Source organism: Falco punctatus, assembly GCF_963210335.1.
Source record: "Falco punctatus genome assembly, chromosome: 8".
Classification (NCBI taxonomy): Eukaryota; Metazoa; Chordata; class Aves; order Falconiformes; family Falconidae; genus Falco; species Falco punctatus.
Genome location: NC_137588.1, coordinates 8,411,367 through 8,436,159, shown reverse-complemented (window position 1 = coordinate 8,436,159; position 24,793 = coordinate 8,411,367). Strand labels below are relative to the sequence as shown.

Sequence of the window (24,793 nt, the reverse complement as noted above, 5' to 3'; positions counted from 1 at the left end):
TTTTTCCTTGCTCTCTGCAATATCCCAGGCAAGTGCAAATCTCCCCCTCAAAGCTGAAAACGTTGTGGATGTACCTTTATCTGCCACACAGTCAGGTTTTATTCTTTATTCATTTCTCTTGGGAAGGACAGGCTGGCCAGTTGGTCCTGGGTAAGATCAAACTTTTATGTAAAATGATGTTTTCTCAGGGAATAAAAGATGAAGGAGAGTGAAAGGAAAAGGTGCAGACACAGAGACCACAAGCTGGGCAGACCCTGCACTGGCGGATGTGCACGAGAACCAAAGCCACCTCAGCAGGGCTGGAGATGTGCCTCTACAAGTCACTGCCAGCACCATGGGAGCATCCCTTGATGCAGGAGCATCCTTGATGCTGGCAATGCGGGACCTTCCTTCCAATTCCTCCTGACATTTTCTCTTAGGCTTTTGCAGGATTTTCATTGTGACATTGAATGTGCCAAAAAGAAATAATCAAAGGAACCCTGACCAAGCTGGGTAGTCTCCACAGCCACTCCATTTTGCACTGCTGTGCCAGTGAGCACCAGTCTGAGCAAATTCCCCATGTCCCAAAATAACAGTGCTGCTGCCAAGGTGGCCAACACTGAGGACCTGTCCAGGGTGCAGTGGGATGTGGGAGGGATGTTCAAGGGTGCAGAGGATCTCACCTGCCGTCTGTGCAGTGGGGAGGCAACTGCTGCCATCCGCTACAGCAGCTCCCTGCTGCTGGCCATCATGGCACAGGGCTCTGAAGCAGGCAAAAAACAATCTCTAAAACGAGTCACCTGAGGAGAGTAAAACCTGAGCCTTAAAGAGGAGGCTGAGCTGGAAAAAGTGCAATTCATACGTGGACTAAGCATCATCAGATGCATCTATGGACTAAGCACCATTAGATGCGGGTGAGAAGCAAAGGCATTAAAAAGGAGGTTAAACATAGGTCTTTAAGGGTGGGTTTCCATCACTAGACAGACGTGAGCCCGCTAGTGCTGTGAGATACCCCACAGGAGCTTTTAGGAGAGAGCTGGCAAGGGAAGCAGTGAGCCGCAGCCGGTGTAATTCCCCTTGTAAATCTGCCTCTGTGTTGGAAAGAGTAAGGCTGGAAATAGCCAGCTGGAAAAAATCCCCAGAGCACTGAGTAAAAGCTCACCATGCAATTAGCATCACTCATACACATCACCCACACTGACACAGCCCAGTCTGGGTGCATGGCACTGCCTCGGGGTGAAATAGGCTGCTGCCATCACTGCCCTTTGACAGAGGGGAAACTGAGGCACGGCCGCTGGCTCACCTTGGTCCAAAGTCAGGAATTTGCTTTTCTTAATAATTTCCTAATTGGCCTGATGGGAGAACATGTGTACAGGATTTGGGGAATACAGACCACAGTCCTGCTCTCCGCTTCTTGCTGGAAACAGCCCTTTTTACATCAGCAATGTGACATCAGCATAGGGAGAATGGCTTTTAGCACAGACTGGGCCATAAAATTTAAAAGGAATATAACAATAAACAGTAAAGGAAAGTTGGCTGTTTAAAAGACTGAAGCCAGCTTTGAAATAATTTTCTAAAAAAAAGAGACGTCCACACTCCATAAATTAAGAACTGGAAGACTGTATGACAATAACAGCATCAAGAATATAATTTAGTCCATTTTCCTCACATGGTTTCCAGACTAATGGCTGAGGCAGGACACCAGTAAAGAGATCCCTAAATTCAGCTTTCATTTCTACCTCTGGACTGGCACATAACACCACAGGAGCCCTGTAGAGAGGCCTAACCTCCAGAAAAGCTCAATGCAAAAGTCCATCTGCCCTTGGAAAAACCAGCTAACTCCATCCGAGCCTCTGAGTTGTCACAGGAGACATCTCCCAGTCGTCAGCAGAGACAACTGAGACATGAAAACCTTTCTTCACCTGCCAAACATTGCAAACAGAATTACCTTTTGATGCAAGCATTTCTACTGAGGCCTTGGGGTGTGGGGGTTTTTTTTTGACTTGTAAGATCTTCCGGAGAGCAATGCCAGCGGAAAAATAGCCACTCAAAATGAAACTGAAAGTTGTTCTGTTTCCCTTCCTTTGTATAAGCTTTGCAAATTATTGTTAAATCCTCACATCCTCAGCTTCTTTGAATGTCACTAGTGCTGGGAAAGGCTTCTCTTAGCCTGTGTTTTGCCACTGACGTGGTTTAGCCTAGTAACGTCATACCCATCACACCTTAATTCTGACCAAGCCTGTGGAGATGGCAATGAAGCTGCCACCATGAAAGATGTGAGTACTCCCCTGATGGGGATTGCTTTCTGCACCTCCCATCCCACTCTCCTCCCTCTTCACACCCTTCCCGTCACAGTTACTGACACTTAAATGCTCTGAACCGGGAATTTCTTTCGCAAAACTATGCAAAACTCGGCTGAAACTGCCCTATGAGCTCATCCATCCTTTCCAAATGGCTGCAGGGGCGGAGAGCAGGGGGGAACCTCACATGGCAGGGAGGACCAGGCCCACCACTGCTCAGGATGGGACCCTCCAGGAATTCTTCTCAGAGGGGATATTTTGGGATGCACCCAGCATCTCCATATTTCACTTAACTATTTAATTTAAGCCACAGGGCTATTTATTCTGTGAGAACACGGTGTTTTTATTAGCAATTTAGTTACAGTAGTGGCATTCCCCATGCACACAACCTGCTCGTGAGCACAGAGGCAGGATATTTATTTTGGAGCCTTGTCCAATTTGCATTAATCACGGAGCTGGCACCCATAAAACGGCTGGTGAGCGGAGCAGAGCCAGCCCATGGGCTCTGACAATGGCCATTATAAGGTCCTGTGCATCCCTCACCCATAAACCTGTGCTCCGGATGGCCCAGACAGATGTGGCCTGGGAGCAAATTGGATTTAGGTGGGTCTTTTTTCAATGTACATCCCACAAGTGGGAGCTAGCTGGGAGGCATAAAGCCAGTAACTGCGTACCGCCGGTCCCCATCACCTTCTTCCCACAGGGTGTGCAAACCTGGGGGAGAAAAGATGCAGGCACATCTCCATGATGGGTATCACTCAGGAGGGATCTGGTCATAGGCACATGGGAAACCCTGGCTTGGGGTGGAAAAGAAGGGTCGATCCCGTGTTCAGGTTTGTATGGCACTGCAGGATGCCAGTTTTCCTTGCCGTGCCTCAGTTTCCCCCTCTGTGAAGCAGGATGGTCCTGCTTTGCACAGAGCCTCATAGAGGAAAAGATGCGATGGAAACACTCAGCAGCACCATTGGCTCTGGCAGGAACTTACTGCTGCTTCACCCCACTCGCAAACACTCATAATTTTGCTTTATGAGGACAAAACTAAGATTTAGGAATTGTTTTACAGGATGTATTTCCCTCTATGGCATCCTGAAGTGCTCTTAGGGAACCCTGAAACACCAAACATCTGGGCACAGCAACGAATAATAAGAAACAACAGTACATTCATTGTTCAGCAGCCTTTTATAATCCATCCAATGATTTTTAAATAATCTGGATGGGAAATAATGGAAATTTCAGGCCCTGGAACCCATTATTCCTGTGTGCCAAGCCCAATGCCGCTAAGTGCAACAAGCACCCTGAAGTTAATGAAATTCCTGCCTGAACAAACTTTTATCATGCTGTTTAGCAAAATGACTTGTGCATCATAAAAGCAGCATCACTCAAGCTGTTAAAATGTCTTCTGTGGGAAGTAAGGGAAAGGACCAGGAGGAATATATTTGTTACTGACATTTAACCAGCAACTTATATTTAAAATTTATCTTTATTAGGTTACTGGAGGTTGTTGAGTTTAGAGCACAAGGGTGAATTGATCAGCTGCTGTGCCAGCAATTGAAGTTTCCCATTCAAATGGGAGACTGCAAAAATTTTAAATTGTTTTCATCCAAAATATTCATACATCACCCCACCTGGAAAGGCTCCATTTCTAGAGCAGTTTTCTGTTATAAAATGTGTCATTGACAGTCAAATGAACAAATAACTGAATCACATCAAAGCCCTCGAAGGAGCATTTTTTTTTTTGAAGAATGCATTTTAGATGACAGCATCCGCCTTGTTTCTAAAATTCCTAATAATATTCCCATTCTGACAAAAGATCTGTTTTGCAGGAGAGCAGCCTCACAAAGAAAAAAACCTTCCAGCCAGCCCTAATTAAGTTCTGCTTTGTCCTGATGAAGCACATTTCTAGAGCTGGATTTTCAAAGCCCTTACGTCTGCTGCAGCATCCCTCCCCAAATGGCTGGAAGACACCCTCAGAGGGCTGGCTAGCACCCATCACCTTTGGAAGCCCTCACAGGTGATGTATATTGATTGACATCATGTCCTGCTCTTTCCCAGGACACACACAGAACTAATCTCTCCTTTTTCTGCTGGATAGGACTTAAAAAGTCAGAAAGTGTGAATTTTAAGTTCAGTTTACTTCACCTCCCCACCCTCCCCTTGAAGTTTTTTAAAGAATTTAGCTGGAATTTATTTTCAAGGTCACTTACACGCAGTGCCTGTGAGTAATCTGCCCTGGCTGGCTGGATAACTTTGGGTGTCATTCATCATTTTCCCTCTTCTTTTATTTACAGAGCTGATTATAGAAGCGCATCCAGAGCCAAGGGCTCTCTCGAAGTCGATGAGGTCATGCCAGTTTACACCCGCAGAGGAGGCAAGGGAGATGACATAACCCCAACGTGTTTCCAGAAGGACTTGTTGATGCAAGGAGCCTTCTCCTGCCGTGAAAGGGCACAGCAGGAGGTGGACAACATCCAGAATCACTTAGTTTTAAGCATGAGCCTGACCCTTAATGAAGTGCAGGGGTTTAGACCTCTGCCCATGTGCTTTTGAATGCAGGGGCACTCATGCAAGCCTGGACCCAGGCTCAGAAGGGTTGCAGAGGCACTGTTGCTGCATGGGTAGGGTTGAGGTGACGGTGCCCAGGAGCCTGGAGATGGTGGAAGAAACTGTCGTCTCCCTGACTTTATTTCATCAGTGGCCTGACAAGCTTGAGGGCACCTGGGTAATTGAAGGGAGGCTATTTTGTGTGGGATGAGGTAAAGAGGTTTCTAGATTTCAGGTTGGACAGAGACCCCCACCCCTCAGTGAACCTGGCTGTCACCCATGCCTCTCCCTTCCCTGCGAAACCACTGCATTTCTTTTAAAGAAAACCATTCCCCAGGAGAGCGCTGGTGTGCTGTTGAGCAACAAAAGCACGGAAAGTATTTTGGACTGGAGGTTTAAGGGATGTTTCTTGGAAGAAATCACTTTTTCTCCTGCTGCTCAGCTGACATAAGCCTAGAGGGCTTGCTGTGTTTTTTCCCCCCCACTTAACATTATTGGAGTTGTCACTTCCAAGCCCATGCCTTGGAAGATCCCAGCGCTGTGCAGTCCCAGACCCAGCTCTATCTCACCTGTGGGTTATTCTCATCTCCAGGTGCCCCAGAAATGCCCCGTTACTCTTTGCACCCAGCCTACAGCTCAAAAATTATGAGCTGTTGAGCACAGGCAGATGGAAAAACGCCAGCAGGAGGGTGGTCACTTGATGTCTTTAACACCTGCAGAGGCTTCAGTCTGGAGGGTGGGTGGAGGGATGAACACCTTGCACCATTGCCGGGCAGAGGGGAGGACGGAGCGTACCTGAGATCACAGCACAGCCATCTCCCAACAAGTCCTGCTCCCCATGCAGGTGTCTCTCCATCACATCATAATTTTTGCCATGGGCTTAAGCCATGGGCAGGTCTTTTTACAGTCTTCTCCATCACCTCTGAAACTACCTGTGACTGATATTGAGCAGTCCTCTTTCAAGAATAATCTTAAAAGGCAGAGAAAGGTCTCTCAGATGATGGGAGATCATCACCTGCTGGATAATGCCTGTCCAAAAAAAAAAAAAAAAAAAAAGAAGAAAAAAAGCTGGGCAGATGCCCCCTCCAGCACTTCTAGAGGAGTCTGCTTTTGTGGGTGGTGGCAATCATGGAAGCCCCAAACCTATTCCAATGGGACCAGTGACAGTCCTGATATAAATTTGAGGGGCAGCTCACCTAGCCCAGGTTCTTTATGTACTAAAACCTCATTTGCTTCAAACAAGCCCACCAAGGTGGTTGTTTCTGCAGGGGACCAGCAGTGCTCCTGTTGACTCCTCCATAGGGTTGGCACGGTAGCCCATTCCTCCGTGTTTGCCAGGAAGGTTAAGGGTTTACTAAGTCCTCGGGAGCTCAGCCTGCAGATGAGTGCTGGGTTAGGCTTAGTCCAAGCCCAAGGCTGATTTAGACACAGGTCAGAAATCCCCAGGAGGGAAAGTGAGAAGATGGGTTTGCATTTACATATCAATGAAAAAGGGTAGTTGATGCTGCTTCTCTGTGTTGTTGTGAGTCTCAGTCCCCTCCGGACTGCATCAGGCCCCAGGCATCACAGGAATGCCTTAGCTTGCACAGAGCCTGAGATGTTTCGACCCTGATGTCAGTCCCTGGTGTCGAGGCAGAGCGTGGCCAGGGGGATGAGCTCGCTTGCATCCTGTCAACTGAAGGTGAGGCAGCCAACTGAGGGAAATAATTGCCTTGTTTTCGATCTCTGCAGGCAAGGAGACTGCGTGCAAAGGAGGACTGTGAGAGCTGACACCATGCTTCTGACCACCTGCCCCCAGGAAAGCCGCCAAGAGCTTGGCTGAAGAAAACGTTTCCTTTCAGTTTGAGAAAACAAGGGATTTAGACTCTGTGCTCAATAGGAGTGAGAAGCCCTCACCTCACACCTAAATCCAGCAGCTTCTTCATCAGGGAAGAGAGAGGAAACATAGTCCCATGGTGAGTCCTTAACAGGGCTGACACACCAGCTCCTTTTGGGGATGGATGGATGGACCTTAACCATCTACTATGCATCCTCCTGCTAGTTTTGGTTCTCCCTGCAAATGCGGGCAACTGGCCATACCCACGTAGTGCTCAAGTCCTGGTAAGGAATGCCCTTTGGGATGCAATGTCCTGGGCAACCCCTTTTTGCACCAGGACCTGTCCTGTTGCTTACTGGCACTAAGGGACAATGTCTCCCCTCCTCTAGCTCATTGGTACCACCTAAGACCACATTAAACACCAACCACACATAGGTGTAAAACCTCAGAAAGAAGACAGCTGAGTATAAAACTGGAAATACAATTACAAAAACACCTTCACAATCATATGCAAAAAAAAAACCCAAAACATCAGCACATACCTGAAGCCTTTCTCTGCTCCCAGCTGTCTCCTAAGGTTCCCTGTCCCTAAGCGCTGCCTACCTGAACTGCCCCCATCCCTGGGTTTCTGTTCCCTGCTTCTCAGCACTTATTGAACATAAATAAAGCCTGGAGCCTCCTCCTGCTGTTTCCCTTCTAGTGCAGGGCCTTGCCTGTCCTGGAAAGACAAACAGAGCCCCTTTTTGTGTGCCCAGCTCTCTTCAGAGCTGACTTTCAGACCCAGCCATCAGACACACTGCAGAGAAGGAGCTGACCCTGTAGGACTTTGCAATCCATTATCTCATGAGGGGTTGTTTTGCCTTGTTCCCTTTTAAAAACACAGTGCACACGTGGCATTTAACGAAACAGATGGCTGGCTCGGTGCTCGGACCACTGCGTCCCTGCTGTACCCCGCCACACATGAGCTTGCAGCAGTGCTGGGGGTTCATGACCTCACAGATGGTCTGGGGAAGCAGGATGGATGGATAGATAGATGGGGTAGATGCTCCAGGTCCTTCCTGCCTTGCACGTGGTAGCCAGGCATTCAGCACTCCATGAATCTGAGGGGCAAAAAGGGCTTCATCTCACTAGGACTTATAGGTGAGCAACCAGCCATCATGCTGCATCTTTATTTTATGTGAAGGCAAGAGTTTTAGCCAGTATGTTTCACACCCGCACTGAAAGTTGTCAGTGTCCGAACACAGGAAGAGTCTCCAAAGAGGGAAGAGGAGGTGGTGAAGGTACTTACGGTGGTCCTGGAGAGCATCAGGGTCATGGATGGCACCTTCTCCGCTTTTCTCCTCCCTTCTGCCTTTACTGTTGAGCTTGTTCTCCCGTAACAAGCATATCCAACTGCAGCTGGGCAAAGATCCATCCTTAGGCCAGATGTCCAGGGCTTCCCAGCCTGACACTTGGCTGTGCCGAGCAACTCCCCGTGCTGGCTCCGGGGCAGGTGAGCTAGAACAAAACCACTGATCCTACACTGTCCCTGCAGTGCCCCCAGGCAGGACACTGTGTTCCCCAAACAGCATGTTCCCTGGGTCAGGCTCATCCCTGGTTTGTCCCGGTCTGGCCCAGATTTGCAAGGCGGGTCCAGAAAGAAGAGCCAGCATGGGAAGCAGCTGAGTGGGCTTGTTTCCAGACCAGTGCAGCTGGGGAAAGTTTATTTTGCTAAGCTGCTACTGTCCCAGGGTTATTAGAGGCACACTTGGTGCATTAGCCCCTATTTAAGCCATGCTGGTGAAACACAGGATGGGTCAAACATCACGGCAAAGCCAGGAAGAAATGCTTGCTTTTTTTTTTTTTTTTTTTTTTTTGCCTAGTAAGCCTCAAAAAAGTTGCACTGCCCCATTGCCACAAGGGCTGCATCTCTGACCCATCACCCACAGCCTTGCAGCTGGCCCCCATCCCAGCATCCTGAGCAGCTGCCCGCAGGGGCTGTGCCCCGCTGTGTGGATGGCTTGGGCCCCCGTCCCCAGGAAGGGGCAGCACCACAAGCGCTGCACCGGGAAATTCATGGCAGCAGCCTCCCCGGGTGGGACTTCAGCCCTTTGACACCAGCGTGCACTGGCCCACGGGTTGAAATCATGCATCAGGCTTTAATTAATGTAACTCGATCCCAGCAGGCTCCGGCACATCAGGAAATGGCATCCCCTCCCTTCCAGTCCCTTTCCTGCCGAGTGATTTACAGTGAGTGGGGCTGAGCAAAACACAATCCACCCTGGGAAACCCCTTTACGGACTGCAGCATCCCTTAGGGCTCGCAGCTGACCCTGGCAGTGGCTGAGGCCTCGCAGAGGCGTTGCACTCGTGGCACTGGCAAGGAGATGAATTTGTTTGCTTGGGGCTTCCTTATCTGCTGCAGGCAGCAGGAAGCTCCGATGGTGGGGCCGCCCTGCAGCGCATGGTCTTGTGGCTGCCGTCACAAGCCTCCCAGCTCATTTTTTATGTGCTTTTAATGGCCGCGTTAGGACATGCTGGACTGGCTCACCCTTAGCCCAACCTTTTGCAAAATCTACCGGTTTGATTCAAGATTTTGGTACTGGCATATATTAATTTATAAACCCTGTGCATAGGGCTGATAGTGCCTTCATCCAGAGGAACCCTTGGTTCTCTCTTCAAACATGCTTGTACAAACCCTTGGGTACCTTATTAACTGTGAAAAAGATTAATAACAAAGAGCAGGTATCAATCCAAAAGGCCAGCCACATGCCTTCTCTGATGACCCCTGTATTATCTGTGTTTTCATCAGCCTATTTACCAAGTCAAGCACCTCCTACAGCCTGCTCTTGGGTAACACCACAAGTAAGTACAACCCCTTATTTCCATTTAGCACACGCTTTCAATCCTTATTTCTCAATTATCTTCAAGTGCATGTGTTCTCCTGCCCTCCACGATTCTGCAGCTTTTGTACTAGCTAAGGGCTGGACAAAGCACATCCACCACAGCTGGGATCCAGAAGCAAACAGCTGTACAACACCAGACAGTGCAGCAGCAGATCCTTGGATGATGGATACCTTTGAACCAGGATGCGGTCCAGGCAGACAAGCAGATAGATAGTATTTACAGAGCAACAAGCTGTTGAGAGGAAAAGAATGAATGCTGGGCAACATAACACCTCTTAGGATACCCACATCATGCATGGAGGGCTGATCTCACCACAAAAAAAAACATGTATCTGTAACCATGAGACAGCAGCCATTCACCCCTCATTTCAAAGGCTGAGCCTAAGAAAAGCCCCTCAGGTGAATATATCCACTGTCAGAAATGAATTCATCTAAATCCATGTAGGGATTAAAGGTAAGTCTTTCTGTCTATATATAATAGTTTCATAAATCACTTTGTTTTCTTGTCCTTGCTGCCCTCTCCATGTTTCATTCATTGCCTTGTTTCCCCCTCACTTTCTGCTGCAGCACCTAATGCAGTGGGGCTCCATCACAGCCCTCACCAACAATAAATAGGAAGCCTTTTATTTGGTAAGAATTTAGAAATATGAAATATTTTACCATTGCTGTTTTAGTACATATTATTCCCTTCTTGACTATATTCCTTTAAAAAAATAATCAAGTGCTGCAGGTGCATGGGAGACAGCATCTGTCCCCAGCCTTCGATCCGGCTGTGGCGGATGGTATCACATCCTGGTTCCATCCTCACTGCAGGGAAAAAGGGATTGCAGGAGCTGGCTGGGGCCCAGCTCCAAACGTAGCTTTGGAAACAACTTGAGAAACTCCTGTAAATGAAGTTCAGGGAAGGCGGTTACCTCTGAGTCAGTCCTGGCACAGAGAAATCTACCTCCAAACGGGGCTTTCCCTCCTGTGTTTTCCTTCTGGCATCCTTCTAATATGACAGCAATTAAAAGCCCTGAAAAATGGATGGAAACAATTTGGAAGAGGTCTCTATTAGGTTTGCTCTCATTAGCCCTGCAGGCTATTTTTTCAGCTGCTAATTGACAGCTGCCTTCCATATGCACTGTCAAAAAATAAAAGCCCTGAGGCATTACACCAGCGTAATTTTAACCGGGGCTGTCTTGTCAGGCATGCGGAGGAGCACGAGAAGGGAGACAGTCACATGAGCCCACCACAGCCAATATGATGCAAGACAGCTCTGGTTTTGGGGATGCCATGCCCTGGCAAAGCAGTGAGATGGGGTGCACAGGAGGACTCAGGACATGCCAGGTCCTCCCACCACCTGTGGGACCACACTTGCAGGTGTTTGCTGGCTGCCCTGGAGCTGTCAAGGCAAGTTTTACCATGATGACAAGCAGAGAGTTGCAACCACTCTCTGGACTTGCCCTTCCTTGGAGAAGCCATGGGAGCCCTGCAAAGCTGAAGGCTTCCACCTAAAACGTGGTTCCAGGAGCAACTGCTGCATCCACGCAGGTCCTCTGGGCTCCTCTGACCTGGAAGTGGCAGTGACCCACCTGTCCCCACCACCTCAAGGCCCTGAAACCCACCCTTGCTCTGCGTCAGGGACACAGCATTTTGCCAAGAGAGCGCCCACTCAGCAGCACTGAACAGTAAGGCAGACAGCCCCGCTGAAGCAGACCCAGCTTTTTTTTGTCACCTGGAAAAAGCAGTGAAATTATTGTGCTAAAAGTCAGGGTCAGCTATAGAAACACAGTTTTAGCAAGAGAGGTGGAAGGAGGCCCACGTTACTTTGGACTGCCACCATTTCTCAGTGAGACGAAGGAGAGAAAAAGGATCACCCCACTCTGGCATGCTTTTTGCCCACTGGTGTGCTGCCTGCGAGTGTCACAGATGCCCTTTCCTGTTGTGAGAAAAGCCTAGGACTACACTGGATACAGCAGAGAGATTAATTGCCATAATTTTTTTTTTTTTTTGTGAGGGATGCTTAGTTTGCACTGAAAACCCACATAGGGTGGTTAGCCAGCAAAGCTGGACCTGAAAGGAAGACGGGGGTGCCTGGATGGATGTCCAGACTCTGGGACGCCATGCAGGGAGCAAGTGGGCGGTAATGTGAGATGTTTGTTCAGTGGATTTACATGGCAACGGCCTTGGAAATTACTGGAAAGCCAGGAAATGGAAAAATGACTATATGCCAAGGTGGGCATTTCATTTTTGTTGTTTAAACTGATCATTCATGAACTGTTGGTTTTTCCTTTAGCAGCACTTCCCTGGCACCCAACCCAGACTTAGTGCTTACTGAGAACATTAATTGCAAAAGAGTTTTACAGAAAGGATGGAAGATGTTCCCAAATTTTGGAGCCCACACTGAGTGTCTCTTAGACATAAACAGCTGCTCCTAGACAGCTGAACTTGGACTTCCCTCCTCTTGGCAAGAGTAGCCCAACTATTGGGCACGTCCCACCAGGATGCCCCTGCATCTGGCTGACATCCCGTCAGCTGGAAACTTTGCTTTGGCTTTTCTTCTAGCTGAACTGCAAAGGTCAACAGAGGCAGGAACTGGGAGGGGAAAGCCACCAGTCGGGGACAGGGATAACCCAGCCCAGCTCTGGTGATGTCCTAGGAGATCTCTCAGGTCAGTTTGCCTTTTCTATGGAAAGAAATGAGATTGGTATGGGAAATGCATGCTGAAATACTCCAGCTCTGTGTTAAACAGCTGCTTTCACCTGCACATTTGATCTTCAGGAAGTTAAAGGTCTGAGCATAGCTACTGGCTTCTTTAAGCAAATGCCAGTGTCACTCCATGTCTCTTATCTCCCCTCTGAACTTTCTAGGTCACCTGCAAAAGGTGAGAGCTCTGTCCCCAGGCTATGAGGTGGTCCTCCAGTGTCCAAACCACAGCACCATCACTTGTCCTGGTCCTCTCCAGACAAGGGGTGACTGAAGGCAGATGAGTAACTGGAGGTGCAGAGGGACATGGACAGTGCACCAGAGACCACCAAGCACTTAAGTCATTGCTCCATCCCCAGCCAGCACATCTGGGGCAAATTTCTTCCCAGATAAGTAATGTTTTCAGGTGCTAATAGAAGATTATTCTTTTTTTCACCAGAACCACACAGAAAATCAGGTCGCTCAGAACATGGGCATCTACAAACAGGCTTTTTCCATCCACTTGGAGTGACGTAGGTTAGTTTTCAGGCTCTGGCTCACAGTCATGGAGCACTCCCTTCTTTTGGCCCATCAGAACCAATAATGACAACCTTTGCCAGTGGGTGGGAAAAGCCCATCCGCCTGGTGCGTGGAGCTGGCTGTGATTTACAGAGAGCCTGCTGAGTATAGATCTTGCATCATTTCAAGTAGGAGTATTTCTTACTGTTGGTCCACATTGTAAATTTGTCTTCACATGACATAATTAACAGCATAGCCGCCCATGGGCAAGGTGATTTACAGGCATGGAAATAGCTGCAGTAAGGTCATCACTGGGGAATTTGAGGAGAGGCAGCACTGGGGCAGGAAAGCAGCCTGGACCACACGGATGGGTAGGTGGGTGGCTGCCCACACGCTGTCCCACAGCACAGCAAGGAGAGGGCTTCTAAGACATGGATATGGTCCCTGCCACCTCAGCATACTATTTCACAGTAGTTATCAGATGGAGAGACTATTATATTAAAGAAATCATTCCGTGGGCATAAGGTAACAACAAAAGTTTCCCCAAACCAAGGGCAGGGAGCTATCTGAAACATAAATCACCATGAAGTCTGTCGATGGCTCTGTTTCTATTAAAGAGAAATATGTAAGAGATCAAATTCTACAGCTAACTTAGCTAATAGTTGGCTGCATCGCTGACATCCCTACATAGGCTCAGCCCTAAATAACCAAGCTTCAGAGCCGGCTGAGAGTTCTTCACTGAAATAACTCTTTTGGGTAGGCAAATGCAAATTCTGCAAGCTTTGAGTTTTCTGTAGGAAAGCATTCTGGAGAATTCATTTTCCCTTGGGAACAAACAACAACTCCACAAGCCAAGCAATATTTAATTTCAGTTCAGTTTCCTTGGGATGAATGCCCTGCAGTTAGTAAAGAACAGAGATGCTAACTTTCACCCGTTTGGCATTAACCAGAATCTGCAAAAATTTTGCTGTGGTGCCATTCATGAGCTGTTATTCAGGCTGGGTTCATTTCCCATGATAATTTCCACAGCTCTGGGGCCCTTGTGAAATATGACAAACATAGCATATCCCACTGATCTGAGGTATAGGGGATATTTAGTCAGGTTTGGAAGCCTTTGTCTGCTACAGCCTGGGGATACAAAGAGCCCTTAAAACTGAGGCTCCCAATTTCCTAATTGCTAAATGATATAGAATGAGAAGATGTGATGTAAAAAGCTACAACCCATGGGACTGGTGGTAGTTTTTACTTATTTTGTTGTATTTAACCAGACCCACAGCCTTGCAAAGGCTATCTAGATCAGTTGATGGCAACACTGTAGGAATCACACACTAGTCCAACAGGACCACTGGCTACCAAGTAGGAAACAACCGTTGTTTTAAAAGATATAAAAAACAAGAACAAGAAGAAGAGTCATAAGACGCTTGTTCAGGTATGGGTAGCCTTGTTCAGTGTACAACAGAGTGCATGGGATGTCATCGCTGTGTACTTGTCTATTAGCTCACTGGATATAGGACAGGAGTTTTATGTTGGGTTAGCTCAGTGGATATGGTTCTTTGTGATCTGGATGTAGTGGTGTAACTTCCCACACGGACACTTTTATCCTGGCATACAAATAACTATTTCCATGCAGATGATCTCAGTTTGATCTCAGAATAGAGATTATTTAAAATAAATCTCTATTCCTATCCTGGGACTCCACTCACACGAGGTACCAGCATAACAGAGAAGAGAGGTCTGCTTTTGGTGAGGAATATATGTTACGCTGATTTATAGCCCAGGGGGCATCCCTGGGTGCCCAGTACCAATATAAGGTTACACGGCTATTCTAATTGCCACTTGTTTCCCTATTACCCTCTGTGAAACAAGGAGCGGGTCAGCACCTGACCCATCAGTCACTCAGGTTTAACTTTCTACAACACAGAAAAAGTGCCCTCTCTTCTAGTTTATATTCCTAATCCAAGAGGCAGAAGTCCTGCAGGCTCTCTGGAAAAAACTGCTCCATTAACAGCATTTGCTGAAGAAGTGATCAGAGAGCACTTCTGCATCAAGAGCAGCTTTTTCTATCCACGCCAAAAGAAATCTCATCAGCTACTAGCCCACAGCACTGCCTGCTCAGTACTAACTAGCAGTAAGCAGTCTATACATTAAATAGCCACCACCTGCCCCCAGCAGTCCCATCACCTTTAGCACATGTTACAAGTTCCCTAAAAGCTCTGCCAGTGGAGAATTACCCTTAGCTGGTCAAGCCCCAGATCAGGCCACATTCTGCCTAGCATTTTTTGCTAAAGCAAATGGGAGAAAATAGAGTAGAAAATTACTGCTCCAAGCTCACTTTACCCACCTACTTCCATCCGTCCATCTGCGCGTCCGTCTGTCTGTTCATGTATGCATACATACATACATGCATGCATGCTTGCTTGCTTGCCCACCCACCCATCCAAACAGCCAGCCTACCTGCCCAGCCAGGCTTTCATAGGCAGCTGCAGCTGCCGAATTGGCTCTGCCCAGCCCTGCCCTCATGCAGAACACCTGGTGAGGTGTAGCCACCTCTTCCCTTGCTGCTGTATTAAGGTTTTCTGAGTCAAACCGCTATCTCAGAGCCCTGCTCATTCCACAGTTTCTATAGGGCTACCATTGCCGGTGTCCCAGGGGCTTGTTTGGCAATCTTATGTTTGAACACACTCACAATGGTCCTTTTGGGGCTTTTGACACTGCATTCTGCTCTGTGAAACAAAGTCTCTTCGTGGCCACCAAGAGACTGGTCAGCTGGAGACATGAAGCAAGGATGTTCCCGTTCATAAGAGAGACCCACCATGCTCAGAGGTCACAGTCACACCAGTGTTGATGACCCACAGTAGATTGGTTTTATCTACTGTCACTGTGAAATGCACACACTGGAGCAATCGCAGAACCACAGGATGGTCAGAGTTGGAAGGGACCTCTGGAAACCATTCAGTTCAACCCCCTGCTAAAGCAGGTTGTCCTATAGTGCGTTGCACAGAGTTGCATCCAGGCAGGTTTTGAACGTCTCCAGAGAAGGAGACCCCACAGCCTCTCAGGGCAGCCTGTGCCAGTGTGCTGTCACCCTCAGGGTAAAGAAGTTCTTCCTCACGTTCAGATGGAACTTCTTGTGTTGCAGTTTGTGCCAGTTGCCCCTTGTCCTGCCGCTGGGCACCGCTGAAAAGAGCCTGTCCCCATCCTCCTGCCACTGCCCTTAAGGGATTTGTGTGCACTGATAAGATCCCTCTCAGCCTTCTCTTCTCCAGGCTGAACAGGCCCGGCTCCCTCAGCCTTTCCTCACCAGGGAGATGCCCCACTCCCCCCACCATCTCTGTAGCCTCCGCCGGCCCCTCTGCAGCAGTTCCCTGTCTCTCCCGAACCGGGGAGCCCAGCACCGGGCACAGCGCTCCAGATGAGCCTCACCAGGGCAGAGCAGAGGGGGAGATCACCTCCCTCCCCTGCTGGCCGCGCTCCTCCTCATGCCCCCCGGGATGCCATCGGCCTTCTTGGCCACAGGGCACACTGCTGGCCCCCCGGGCACTGCACCATGTGCTGGGCACCAGCACCCCCAGGTCCTTCTCCGCAGAGCTGCCCTCCAGCAGGTCAAGCCCTCGTCTGTGCTGGCGCCCGGGGTTGTTCCTCCCCAGGTGCAGGACCTTACAGTTGCCTTGGTTGAACTTTATTAGGTTCCTCTCCACACAACTCTCCAGCCTGTCCACGTCTCGCTGAACAGCACTGCAGCCTTCTGGTGTATCGGCCACTCCTCCCAGTTTTGTATCACCAGCAAACTTGCTGAGCAGAAGACAATAACAAGCAGACTTCTTGGGCAAGGGAGTTTGAAAGGGTGACTTCACTGTGCTTTCTGTGATTCTCAAACCATGAAGATTTGCAGGACATGCCACAGCATTTGCAACAACACATGACAACTGGGTGTAGCCTGAAGGTTTTACTAGCACTCATTTGGCACAGCTAGCATTAGTCAGTGCTGCTGGCTTGCGAGTAAGTCTTGTAGCCTTGGATCATGTATTTGCAGAAACCATCTATTATCAAATTCCGGCAGCTGCACGGTTGTACAGATTTCCTCTCTAACTGGGAAATGTGGGGGAGACTGGAAGGTAACCCCCACTTCCCTGCATTTTCAAGCTTCCTTACAGAAAAAGCTGAATTTCCTCAGACAGACATTTCTGACCAGGAAAGTAAGAGTTTCCCCTGGAAATTTCCAAGAGAAAATCCCTAGTTTTCTGGTGTGCATTAAGGGAAAAGCTGTTGTGTAAGGTGATGATGCATTTTATCCAGTTCAAGTAGGTCAGCGGGCAGCAGGAGAAAGACTGGGCTCTGGCCGTGACTGCTGCTGAGTGACCTTGGAGAAGCACTACCATGCTGCGTTCCCATCTGCAAGATGTGGATAAGAAAGTGTCATACAAGAACTCACTGGGTTATTAATAGAGGCCTCTGGCTGAGATTTCGAAACAGCCCAAGGGGTTGAGAAGCCCATTTATTCTTTACAATTCAAAGCAGGCAAGTGACTCAGATTTCCTTGACACTTTTGAGCAATAAAGTTAGAAAAGAGCACTCTCAAAAGCATTTGTCTTGAGGGAAGCAAGCGTACGAATATGTGACTTTCTTTTTTTTCCAAATACAAATGACAGCAAGTTACCAATGAAGCTGAAATGTTTGGTTTAGTTTGTCTTTTACACTAAAAAAAGTCAGATAGAAATATGAACATCAAGTGCTCTGCATGTTATAGTTGTGATACAAAAACAGCCGATGTGGTGGTCAAACGGAAACATTTTGACTATACGGGATGGAAACATTTCCATAATTTCCTGTTGAAACTGTAGGTGAAATTGATACATTTTCCCCAAATGTTTGGATTTCATTAAATGGCCAGGTCCAATAGTAGCAGCAGTGTGGGCTTGTTTTAAATGTCTAATAGATATAAAAGTGTTTCTCTAGCATCGCTATAAATCACTTCTCAGATCGACTGGTAAAAATCTGGTGAGAAAGGGGGTGATAAAGATGCCACGGAAAGGTCATGGCAGGATCTTGTGTGGTGTCAGGACCAGAGCCTGGGACAGGGACCAGGGCAACACTGCCGGACAGCATCTTGTGCAAGGGGCTGTGCTCCGGGAGGGGATACTCTAATGCAGATTTATAATTGTGAGTTTCTAATTCAGGTCAGCTACAATCCAGAGGGAGCAGAGGGTGTTTAATGTGCAGTAGCGAAATGATGTGAAAAGGAAGACTGCAGTTTGGGGAAAGGGATGAAAGTGAAAGGAACATTCTGCCAACATTTCTTGGGATTTTACCTGTATCCTGAAAATATTCAAACTCATGAAGGGGCAGGGGAATGGGCTGTATAATCTTCCTTTCCAGTTCTGTTTTTAATGGTGAAATGGATACATCTTGTTTTCATTCTGACTTTTATAAAATCTGATATGGCTCTTTGACTTTGTTAAAAAGACATTTAGAAACAAACAAATGAAAGACTTGACAAAATCTTTGTAAGCTGATTTTTCTCCTGGAAAGTTTTCATTTTAACAAAGAGGAGGTTACCACAGGGCGGAAAACCCAAAAATAATCATTCCCTTGGAAAGCATTCAACCGCTTCTTGTTTCCTCAGCTCTGTGTTTACTGCAATCTCAGATGCGGCAGCAACACAGTGCTGAGATGCCAGGATTATACTGCCAAATCACTGCTGTGTCAACTCCTTATGTCATCCATAAAGCCATGTCTCTGCTTTCCTAGCTGTGAAGACAGGCTCTAACCTAGGCTGGGTGCAATAACACTTCACCCACGTTTTCATGTGTGTATGTTCAACAGATGTGCTGCTGCTTCCTAACTGAAACCTCACAGCTAAGTGGAATTCAGGGTGAACATCACCTTCCAGCCAGAATGGGCAGCGGTGATAATTTGTTCTCACCTGAGATAATTTTTCTTCTGCAGGCCATTGGGCTGATGTATCGGAAACCTTAAAAAAAGATGACAGAGAAGAGACCAAGAGCTTCATTTGCTAGTGTTAGAGAAGCCAAACCGGGATGGATTACTTTCGCTTGGATGCAACATAATTAAAAGGAATTTGTGAAAGAGAGACACACGGGGAAATTCCTAACAACATAAAAGGGAGGAAGGGATGGCTCATAAAAGAGTGATTCCCTCTGTTTTTTTTGGCAGCCTAGCCAAGCTCCCTAAACGCAAGGTTGTAAAAGGACTCCACACTGAGCAGAAGACAATAACAAGCAGGTGTTATGGAAAATGACCCTTCCCTGAGCAAACAGATTTGATATTCCTGCCATCTCACTGCATCCTTCGTCTGCTTCTTAAATCTGTTTTCAATGAGCAGATGCAGCCTTAACCTCAGTCCAACAAACGCCATGCTCAGCTGCTGTGTTTTTGCAGTGGAATTTGTGTCTCAGTGGCTGCACCACACTGCCAGGCACCACACCATGGACCTCTACCCACCACAGCTCGGCTGAGGTGCCCACTGCCTAGACCATCCATCCAGCAGCCCATGCTTCAGGCAAGGGAAGCTTTGCATCTGAGTCTGCACCAGAATCAGTAACTTATAGCCAAAATAAGGATGCATCGAGCATGAGTTCCCCAGCTCCCATAAACACCTCAAAACTTACGAGGATTGCCATTATTATATTTAATAGGGGCTTTTGTCAGCATCTAAAATCACAAATAATATTTTCCTGCCCCCTGTCAATGTAAAGTGAGTTTAAAAATGCTGGGGTTTCTCCTATAAAGAGGCAGCTGACCTGAGGTAGAGGTTGGTTTTAAACATGCAAAATATGAAACTCGTCTTAGGCTTAATGTGACTAAACTCATATTTTGAGGTGTCCAATACTCAGGTTTGATTTTTACCCTACAATCCAGCATCACTACGGAACATCATTCAGTATCAGAAAAAAAGCAAGGAGTAGGGGGATATCCTGTCCTTGCAGAGCTACACAAAACTGAGTTATATGTAGTCATAGTAGTGAATGGAAATCTTCATAAACTAATTCAGTTTTTTCTTATTCCCAAGTTTCCATGGTTTTAAGCAAAAATACAAAAAATGTAACAGCAACTGGAATCCAGAAAAAGGAAGACCAGCTAAAATTAGCAAGTTTGGCTTTGATTCATGCTGTTACTCTCTTATCCAACAGTTTCTCCTGAAAAACACAAATTAGCACATTGCTTGAAAACACGCTCCACAGACAGGATCCCACTGGTACTCGTGTTTGTGGAGCCTGGGGGCGAGATCTTCACTAGAAGCTGGAGTGGAGCAGCCCAGCAGGCTGATTTTTAGTGTCTCCACCCTCAGAGCTCAGGGAGTTTTGCTTCCAGCTTTTCTCCTCCCCTGTGCCAGCTCTGCCCAAGGCGTAACCTGAACCAGAGGGAGAAATCTTCCCTCCTCCTTCACTTGCTCTGGTGCTCTGTTTTGTTCCACCGTCGGATAGACAAGTCAAAAAAGTGAAATCAATATTTTTGTTGTTTGTATTGTATCTGAGGACTTTGAAAAGATCTTCATCCTGTGCCTTTAGGATGTTAGTGCCTGCCACTGAGCTCCTGGGAAAGGAGGACAAAACCTTCGACCTGAATTAGAAGTCCTTCGTTGGAGGCACTGGCACAGCTATTTACAATGGGAATTATGTGAAAGGAGACATATGGAATTTGCCTGGAAAAAAAAAGGGGGGGGGGGGTAATGGAAAAAAAAACTGGGGGGGGGGGGGAAGCTTGGAAAGGGCTTGAATAAGCCCTACATTGCTCTAGGACTGGGTTTTTCAGAAGCCCCCAGGACTAGTCTAAGCCTGCTGCAATCAGTGGCAGCCTAGCTGTCAGCATCACTGGGTGCAGAGTCAAGCCAAAGTTGAATGCTTCATTTCTCATTTTTCTGGGTTGGTTTTCCATCCGCTTCCTACTCAGCCTGGGCTGCTTAATGTTTTCCTGCAGCCCGTGGAGGATTTCTTGTGCATGTGCAACATGCCTCATCCTACAGCTAAGCAGTGGAGATAATAATAATAATAGTAAAAAACAAACAAACACTAAACCCAACAGCAAAGCACTTCTTGCAGAAATTTGCTGATCTGCTGAAATAAAGAGTCCTCCAAGGTGGGATGAAGGAATTTTGAGAGAGCCCAGGCAGGTTCCTGGCCAAATGGTCTGGTGGCACGTGCCCAGCAGCCAGGAAGGGGAGATGCCAGCTCCCCCGCTGGGGACCCTGCATGTTCAAGAGCTCTGCAGCTCCCCATCTGAAGAGATCTGTGGACTGCACCCAATCTGGGTACCACCAGGCAACTTAAACTCTTAACTACTGTGCTTCAAAGGTTGGTTCTGGTTTGGGTTCAGCTGCAGACTGGGTCGTTTGGCTGTGATCCTCTCTGGGTTCAGTTTCCACTTACGGGGGGGAAAACCCAGCGTTGCAGTCTGCATTTGCTTTGACTCACTGCATCGATTTTACTTTCTGCATAGGCAGGAAATCACGGTGATGCAGAGTTGAACATGGATGCTTGGGTATTCCCCACCACGACTGCACCACGGTCATAACCCCTCCTGCCTCAGGTGCTTTTGCAGGGAACAGCTGTAATCCTGCTTGCATTTATTTGACACAGAGGCTTAGATCACACTGAAGTCAGGTTTAAGTACGTGCTTAGGTGTACTTGAGTTAAAATGAGCAGAAAAAAAATACTGTGCAAGAACTATGGACTCCAGGTCCTGTCATTTAGGAGTTTATGGGCTGACAAAGGGTCAATAGATGGAAAATAAACCATGGGGCCATTGAATCTAGAACAAAATAATGAAAGCACCCAGAAACTGGAGCAGGAGAAAATCTGGACAGAAACAGCACTGTTAATTGCAATCAGCTTGGCTAAAGCACCTAGACATGACAAATTACTATTTTTTCCTTGTAAAAAGCAACCAGTGTTCTGAATTTGCTTTTACCTGAAATGGATAAGAATCATTTACAGGTTTAAAGCAATGAGATGGTTTCACTATGACTAATCTAAAAAATACCATGAAAAATGTTGTTCAAATAAACTAAAAGACTACAGCAAACCTTCAAACAAAGTTGAAATGAATCCTTCAGAAATGGTCTCTTTGGCTCCAAGAACTTAGGCAAACGAAGACATTTGGAGTTTGGAACAACAGTTGAATTATTAGCCCAAGGTAAGTGGTTAATAAGTGCTAAATATACATGTCAGTGAAAGATATACAAACTGAAAGTGGCACTTCTCAGAGATTATGTAGTGCAGGAATAGCTGTAAATGAAACCTATCAAGCTGCCCTTTGGGATGGATTTGCAACTTAAAGAACAGCAAACTGGAGTCGTGGTACCACTCTTCCCTTATTCCTGCCTCCCCTCCACCCCCCTGCACCCACCACTGCCAGCTCAGCCCTGCCCTTACATCCACCCAGAGCTGAGACCCATTTCTAGTGGCTTCTGTGCTCTCCCTCTGCGTTTTAAGAGTGGTGAGGGATAGGTTGGAAACACATGTCGTCATTTAGTCAAATATCCCAGATGCCACAACACCATCTGCTTTGAACTGTGATTTATTTGTGGAGGAGAATGGGGGATGCCTCAGTCGTGGTGCTTAAACCAGAGCTGCCAACCAGCCTTTCGTTTCGGCTCGCTTTGCCCATTAGACTAAATAGGTTAGGGCTCAGCTGAAAGACATTGCTGTGCCAGGTGATTTATGGTCATCTATGGAGCCCAGGGAATACGGGTCCTTCCAGAACAAGCACAACTCTCCTGTGAAGCCCCGTGCAGGGTAAGGGGTAGAAGGACCTCAGGCGTTGTTTATTTTGGATGTCATGTAATAGTAATAAATAAGGCCAAGAAGCAGCACGTGTTAGCACTGAGTCAGCTTTGGACGCCAGCAAAACAAATGATCTCAGAGCTGGAGGGGACCTCATGGGGGTGGCTCTGCTGGTTTCTCCGGGGCGGGATGTCGTGGCAGCTGCCCAGGACCCTGCCCACCAAAGCTGTGGCCACGGCTTCCAGGGACATAAAACCCACAGTCACAAGAGCCACGTGAGTAACAGGATCAAACACAGACTGGAGGGCGCTGGATTTTGGGACACTGATTTCTGCCTGTTGCTGTCTTATGTCTTTTCTGCGCTTGATTTTCAATGTCATCTGATGGGCATGGTGAAAATCACTTTGCCTGTGAGCAATTCCTAAGCTGGATAAGATGCTCTCACAGATCAGGGAAGAAATTTTCAGCCTTCCAGCTCCTGAGTTCTTGAGCTCTTTGAGGATCAGACTGCACTACCAACCCCTTTGAAACAGAAGGGGCTATGGGACCTAAAAAGGGAAAAACAAAATTTACAGGCAGAAAATTTTGACAGTGAATTTAGTCCAGCAGCAATCATTATGATGGGAAGTGTCTGGCTACTTCTATTTCCAGTTTGGGTTCATGCAGAAATGTGGTATCTCAAATTGCCCGAGACTTTAAGATTAAGGTTAACAAAGGACAGATTAACTGTAGTAAACAAGGTGGGAACCAGATCTGCCCCAAAGCAGGATTTCCAGCTCAGTTTTGAAACCGATGTTTGAGCTCTTCCACAATCTGTGCAAGCTTTCAAATAAAAGAATTGAAAACTTCCCCAAAATGCAATATTTTCAAATAAAACAATGTACATCAAGCCATCAAATGAGAGGAGCTAGGAGAGGGTCCCGTCGAGCATTGCTTGCCCACCTGCGCAAGCACACAGCTTGTTGAGTCTTGCCAGCTCATCACAAAAACATCTCGCTGGAAGGGAAAGTCTCTAAAGAAATGCTTCCTCCCCACAGCACAAAGATGTCACTCCTGGGAAATGGTGTGGAAATGCCTGTCTTGTGCGTTAGAGGTTCAGGGAAGCAGGAAAGAGAGGGTGCAAACAAGGATGCTTTACAGCCTGGATTGGGAGAGACCTTTGGCACTAAAAGTCCCAGCTCCAGTAGCATGGATGCAAATAGGAGCACGGAGTGAAAGCACAGCAAGTTGACTTACTCCTGCTTTATTTAAAGGACAAGCATGTCTAAAGCAGCCTAGGAAGGTTTCAGGTTTTTTGGGTTTGTGGGGGGTTTTTTTGGAAAGATGTGGGTGAGGAGTAGTATTACTCACCCTGGGTAACTTAACACAGAAGGGATGCACTGGAAAGAGGAGAAGAGCGCATCTGGCTGGGGGAACAACAAAACACCCACCCGTCTACCCTGGCTGCCATTCCTGCACAGTAAGCCTCCCTCTCTTTTTCAGAAAACCTTATTTACAAACCTAGTGTGGGATGTCACACGTAATTTATTATGTTTACACAAAGGAAGGACAGTGGAAAGGGACCTGCCGGCACATTGTCATTGCAGCGGGTATCAAGCCCTCACCATCTGTGCTACAACACACCATCTTGCCCACGTGCACAGGGCTGGGATGCCTCAGGCTGTGCACACCATGCACGGAGCAGAGCTGGGGGTACACGGAGCCCGGGTGGTGACAGGCAATCCCACAGCAGTGATGGGGAGCAGTACCAGGTATGGGGAAAGAAACAGGACCAAAACCAACCTCATGCTCTCACCATGTGTTCTCTTTTTCCCTATTAAATGGGATTTTGACATATTATAGATCTCCTACTAGAGTGAGAATCTTTAGCAGAGAAACCAGATGTGCTTGGAGTTTAAAAACTTGAGCTGGGTGCCTGAACTTTTAATTCATGGAAAGCTTTTTACCAATTAAATTAGTCTGTATTTTCCTGCTCTTCCCTCAAGGCTGAGGACCTCCTGTGTCAGGCTCTCTGTAAACCACGGCTGAGCAGCTGTAAACTCTTTGGAGGGGGAAGGCAGCTGTCTAATGGCAAAGACAAGTAAAGGGTGAGAGAAGAGAAATGTTATCCTGGTTTGGAACTGGGGGGGGTAGCAGCTTGGTGGGATTCAAGAACAAGCTTCGGTGCGCAAGAAGCTACTTGCCTGTCCTGTAAGCGCCTGGCGTGTCTACAGTCCCATGTCCTCCCAAGGGGATAATGCTGGGGTGCTCTTCAAAGCTTGCAGGCTAGGGAGACAAGTAATTCCAGTAACACACAGGGCCATTGGCCTGAGCTGATACAGGGCTATGCAGGCTTCAAGTGCTG

General features: G+C 47.4%; 1 protein-coding gene and 1 long non-coding RNA gene across 3 annotated transcripts in view; one reads left to right on the top strand and one right to left on the bottom strand.

Annotated features, from left to right (window-relative positions):
• Window positions 1–24,793, bottom strand: part of LOC308068744 — a 111,875-nt gene that overhangs the window by 2,234 nt on the left and 84,848 nt on the right. The window contains exon 6 of the long non-coding RNA XR_013930089.1: window positions 75–24,793. This exon is cut by the window's right edge and continues 20,675 nt beyond it. This is a non-coding gene — a long non-coding RNA (uncharacterized lncRNA). The remainder of the gene's footprint in view (window positions 1–74) is intronic.
• Window positions 2,127–24,793, top strand: part of LOC308068741 (uncharacterized protein) — a 24,815-nt gene continuing 2,148 nt past the window's right edge. The window contains exons 1-4 of one of the 2 annotated variants that reach the window (XM_080399892.1): window positions 2,127–2,255; window positions 4,103–4,290; window positions 4,568–4,696; window positions 6,552–24,793. The exon at window positions 6,552–24,793 is cut by the window's right edge and continues 2,148 nt beyond it. In XM_080399892.1, coding sequence (XP_080256018.1) covers window positions 2,247–2,255; window positions 4,103–4,290; window positions 4,568–4,696; window positions 6,552–6,642 — 417 coding nt within the window. In that variant the 5' untranslated portion in view covers window positions 2,127–2,246 and the 3' untranslated portion in view covers window positions 6,643–24,793. Of the gene's footprint in view, window positions 2,256–4,102; window positions 4,291–4,567; window positions 4,737–6,551 lie in introns of both variants that reach the window. The other variant, XM_080399893.1, reaches the window with a different exon arrangement.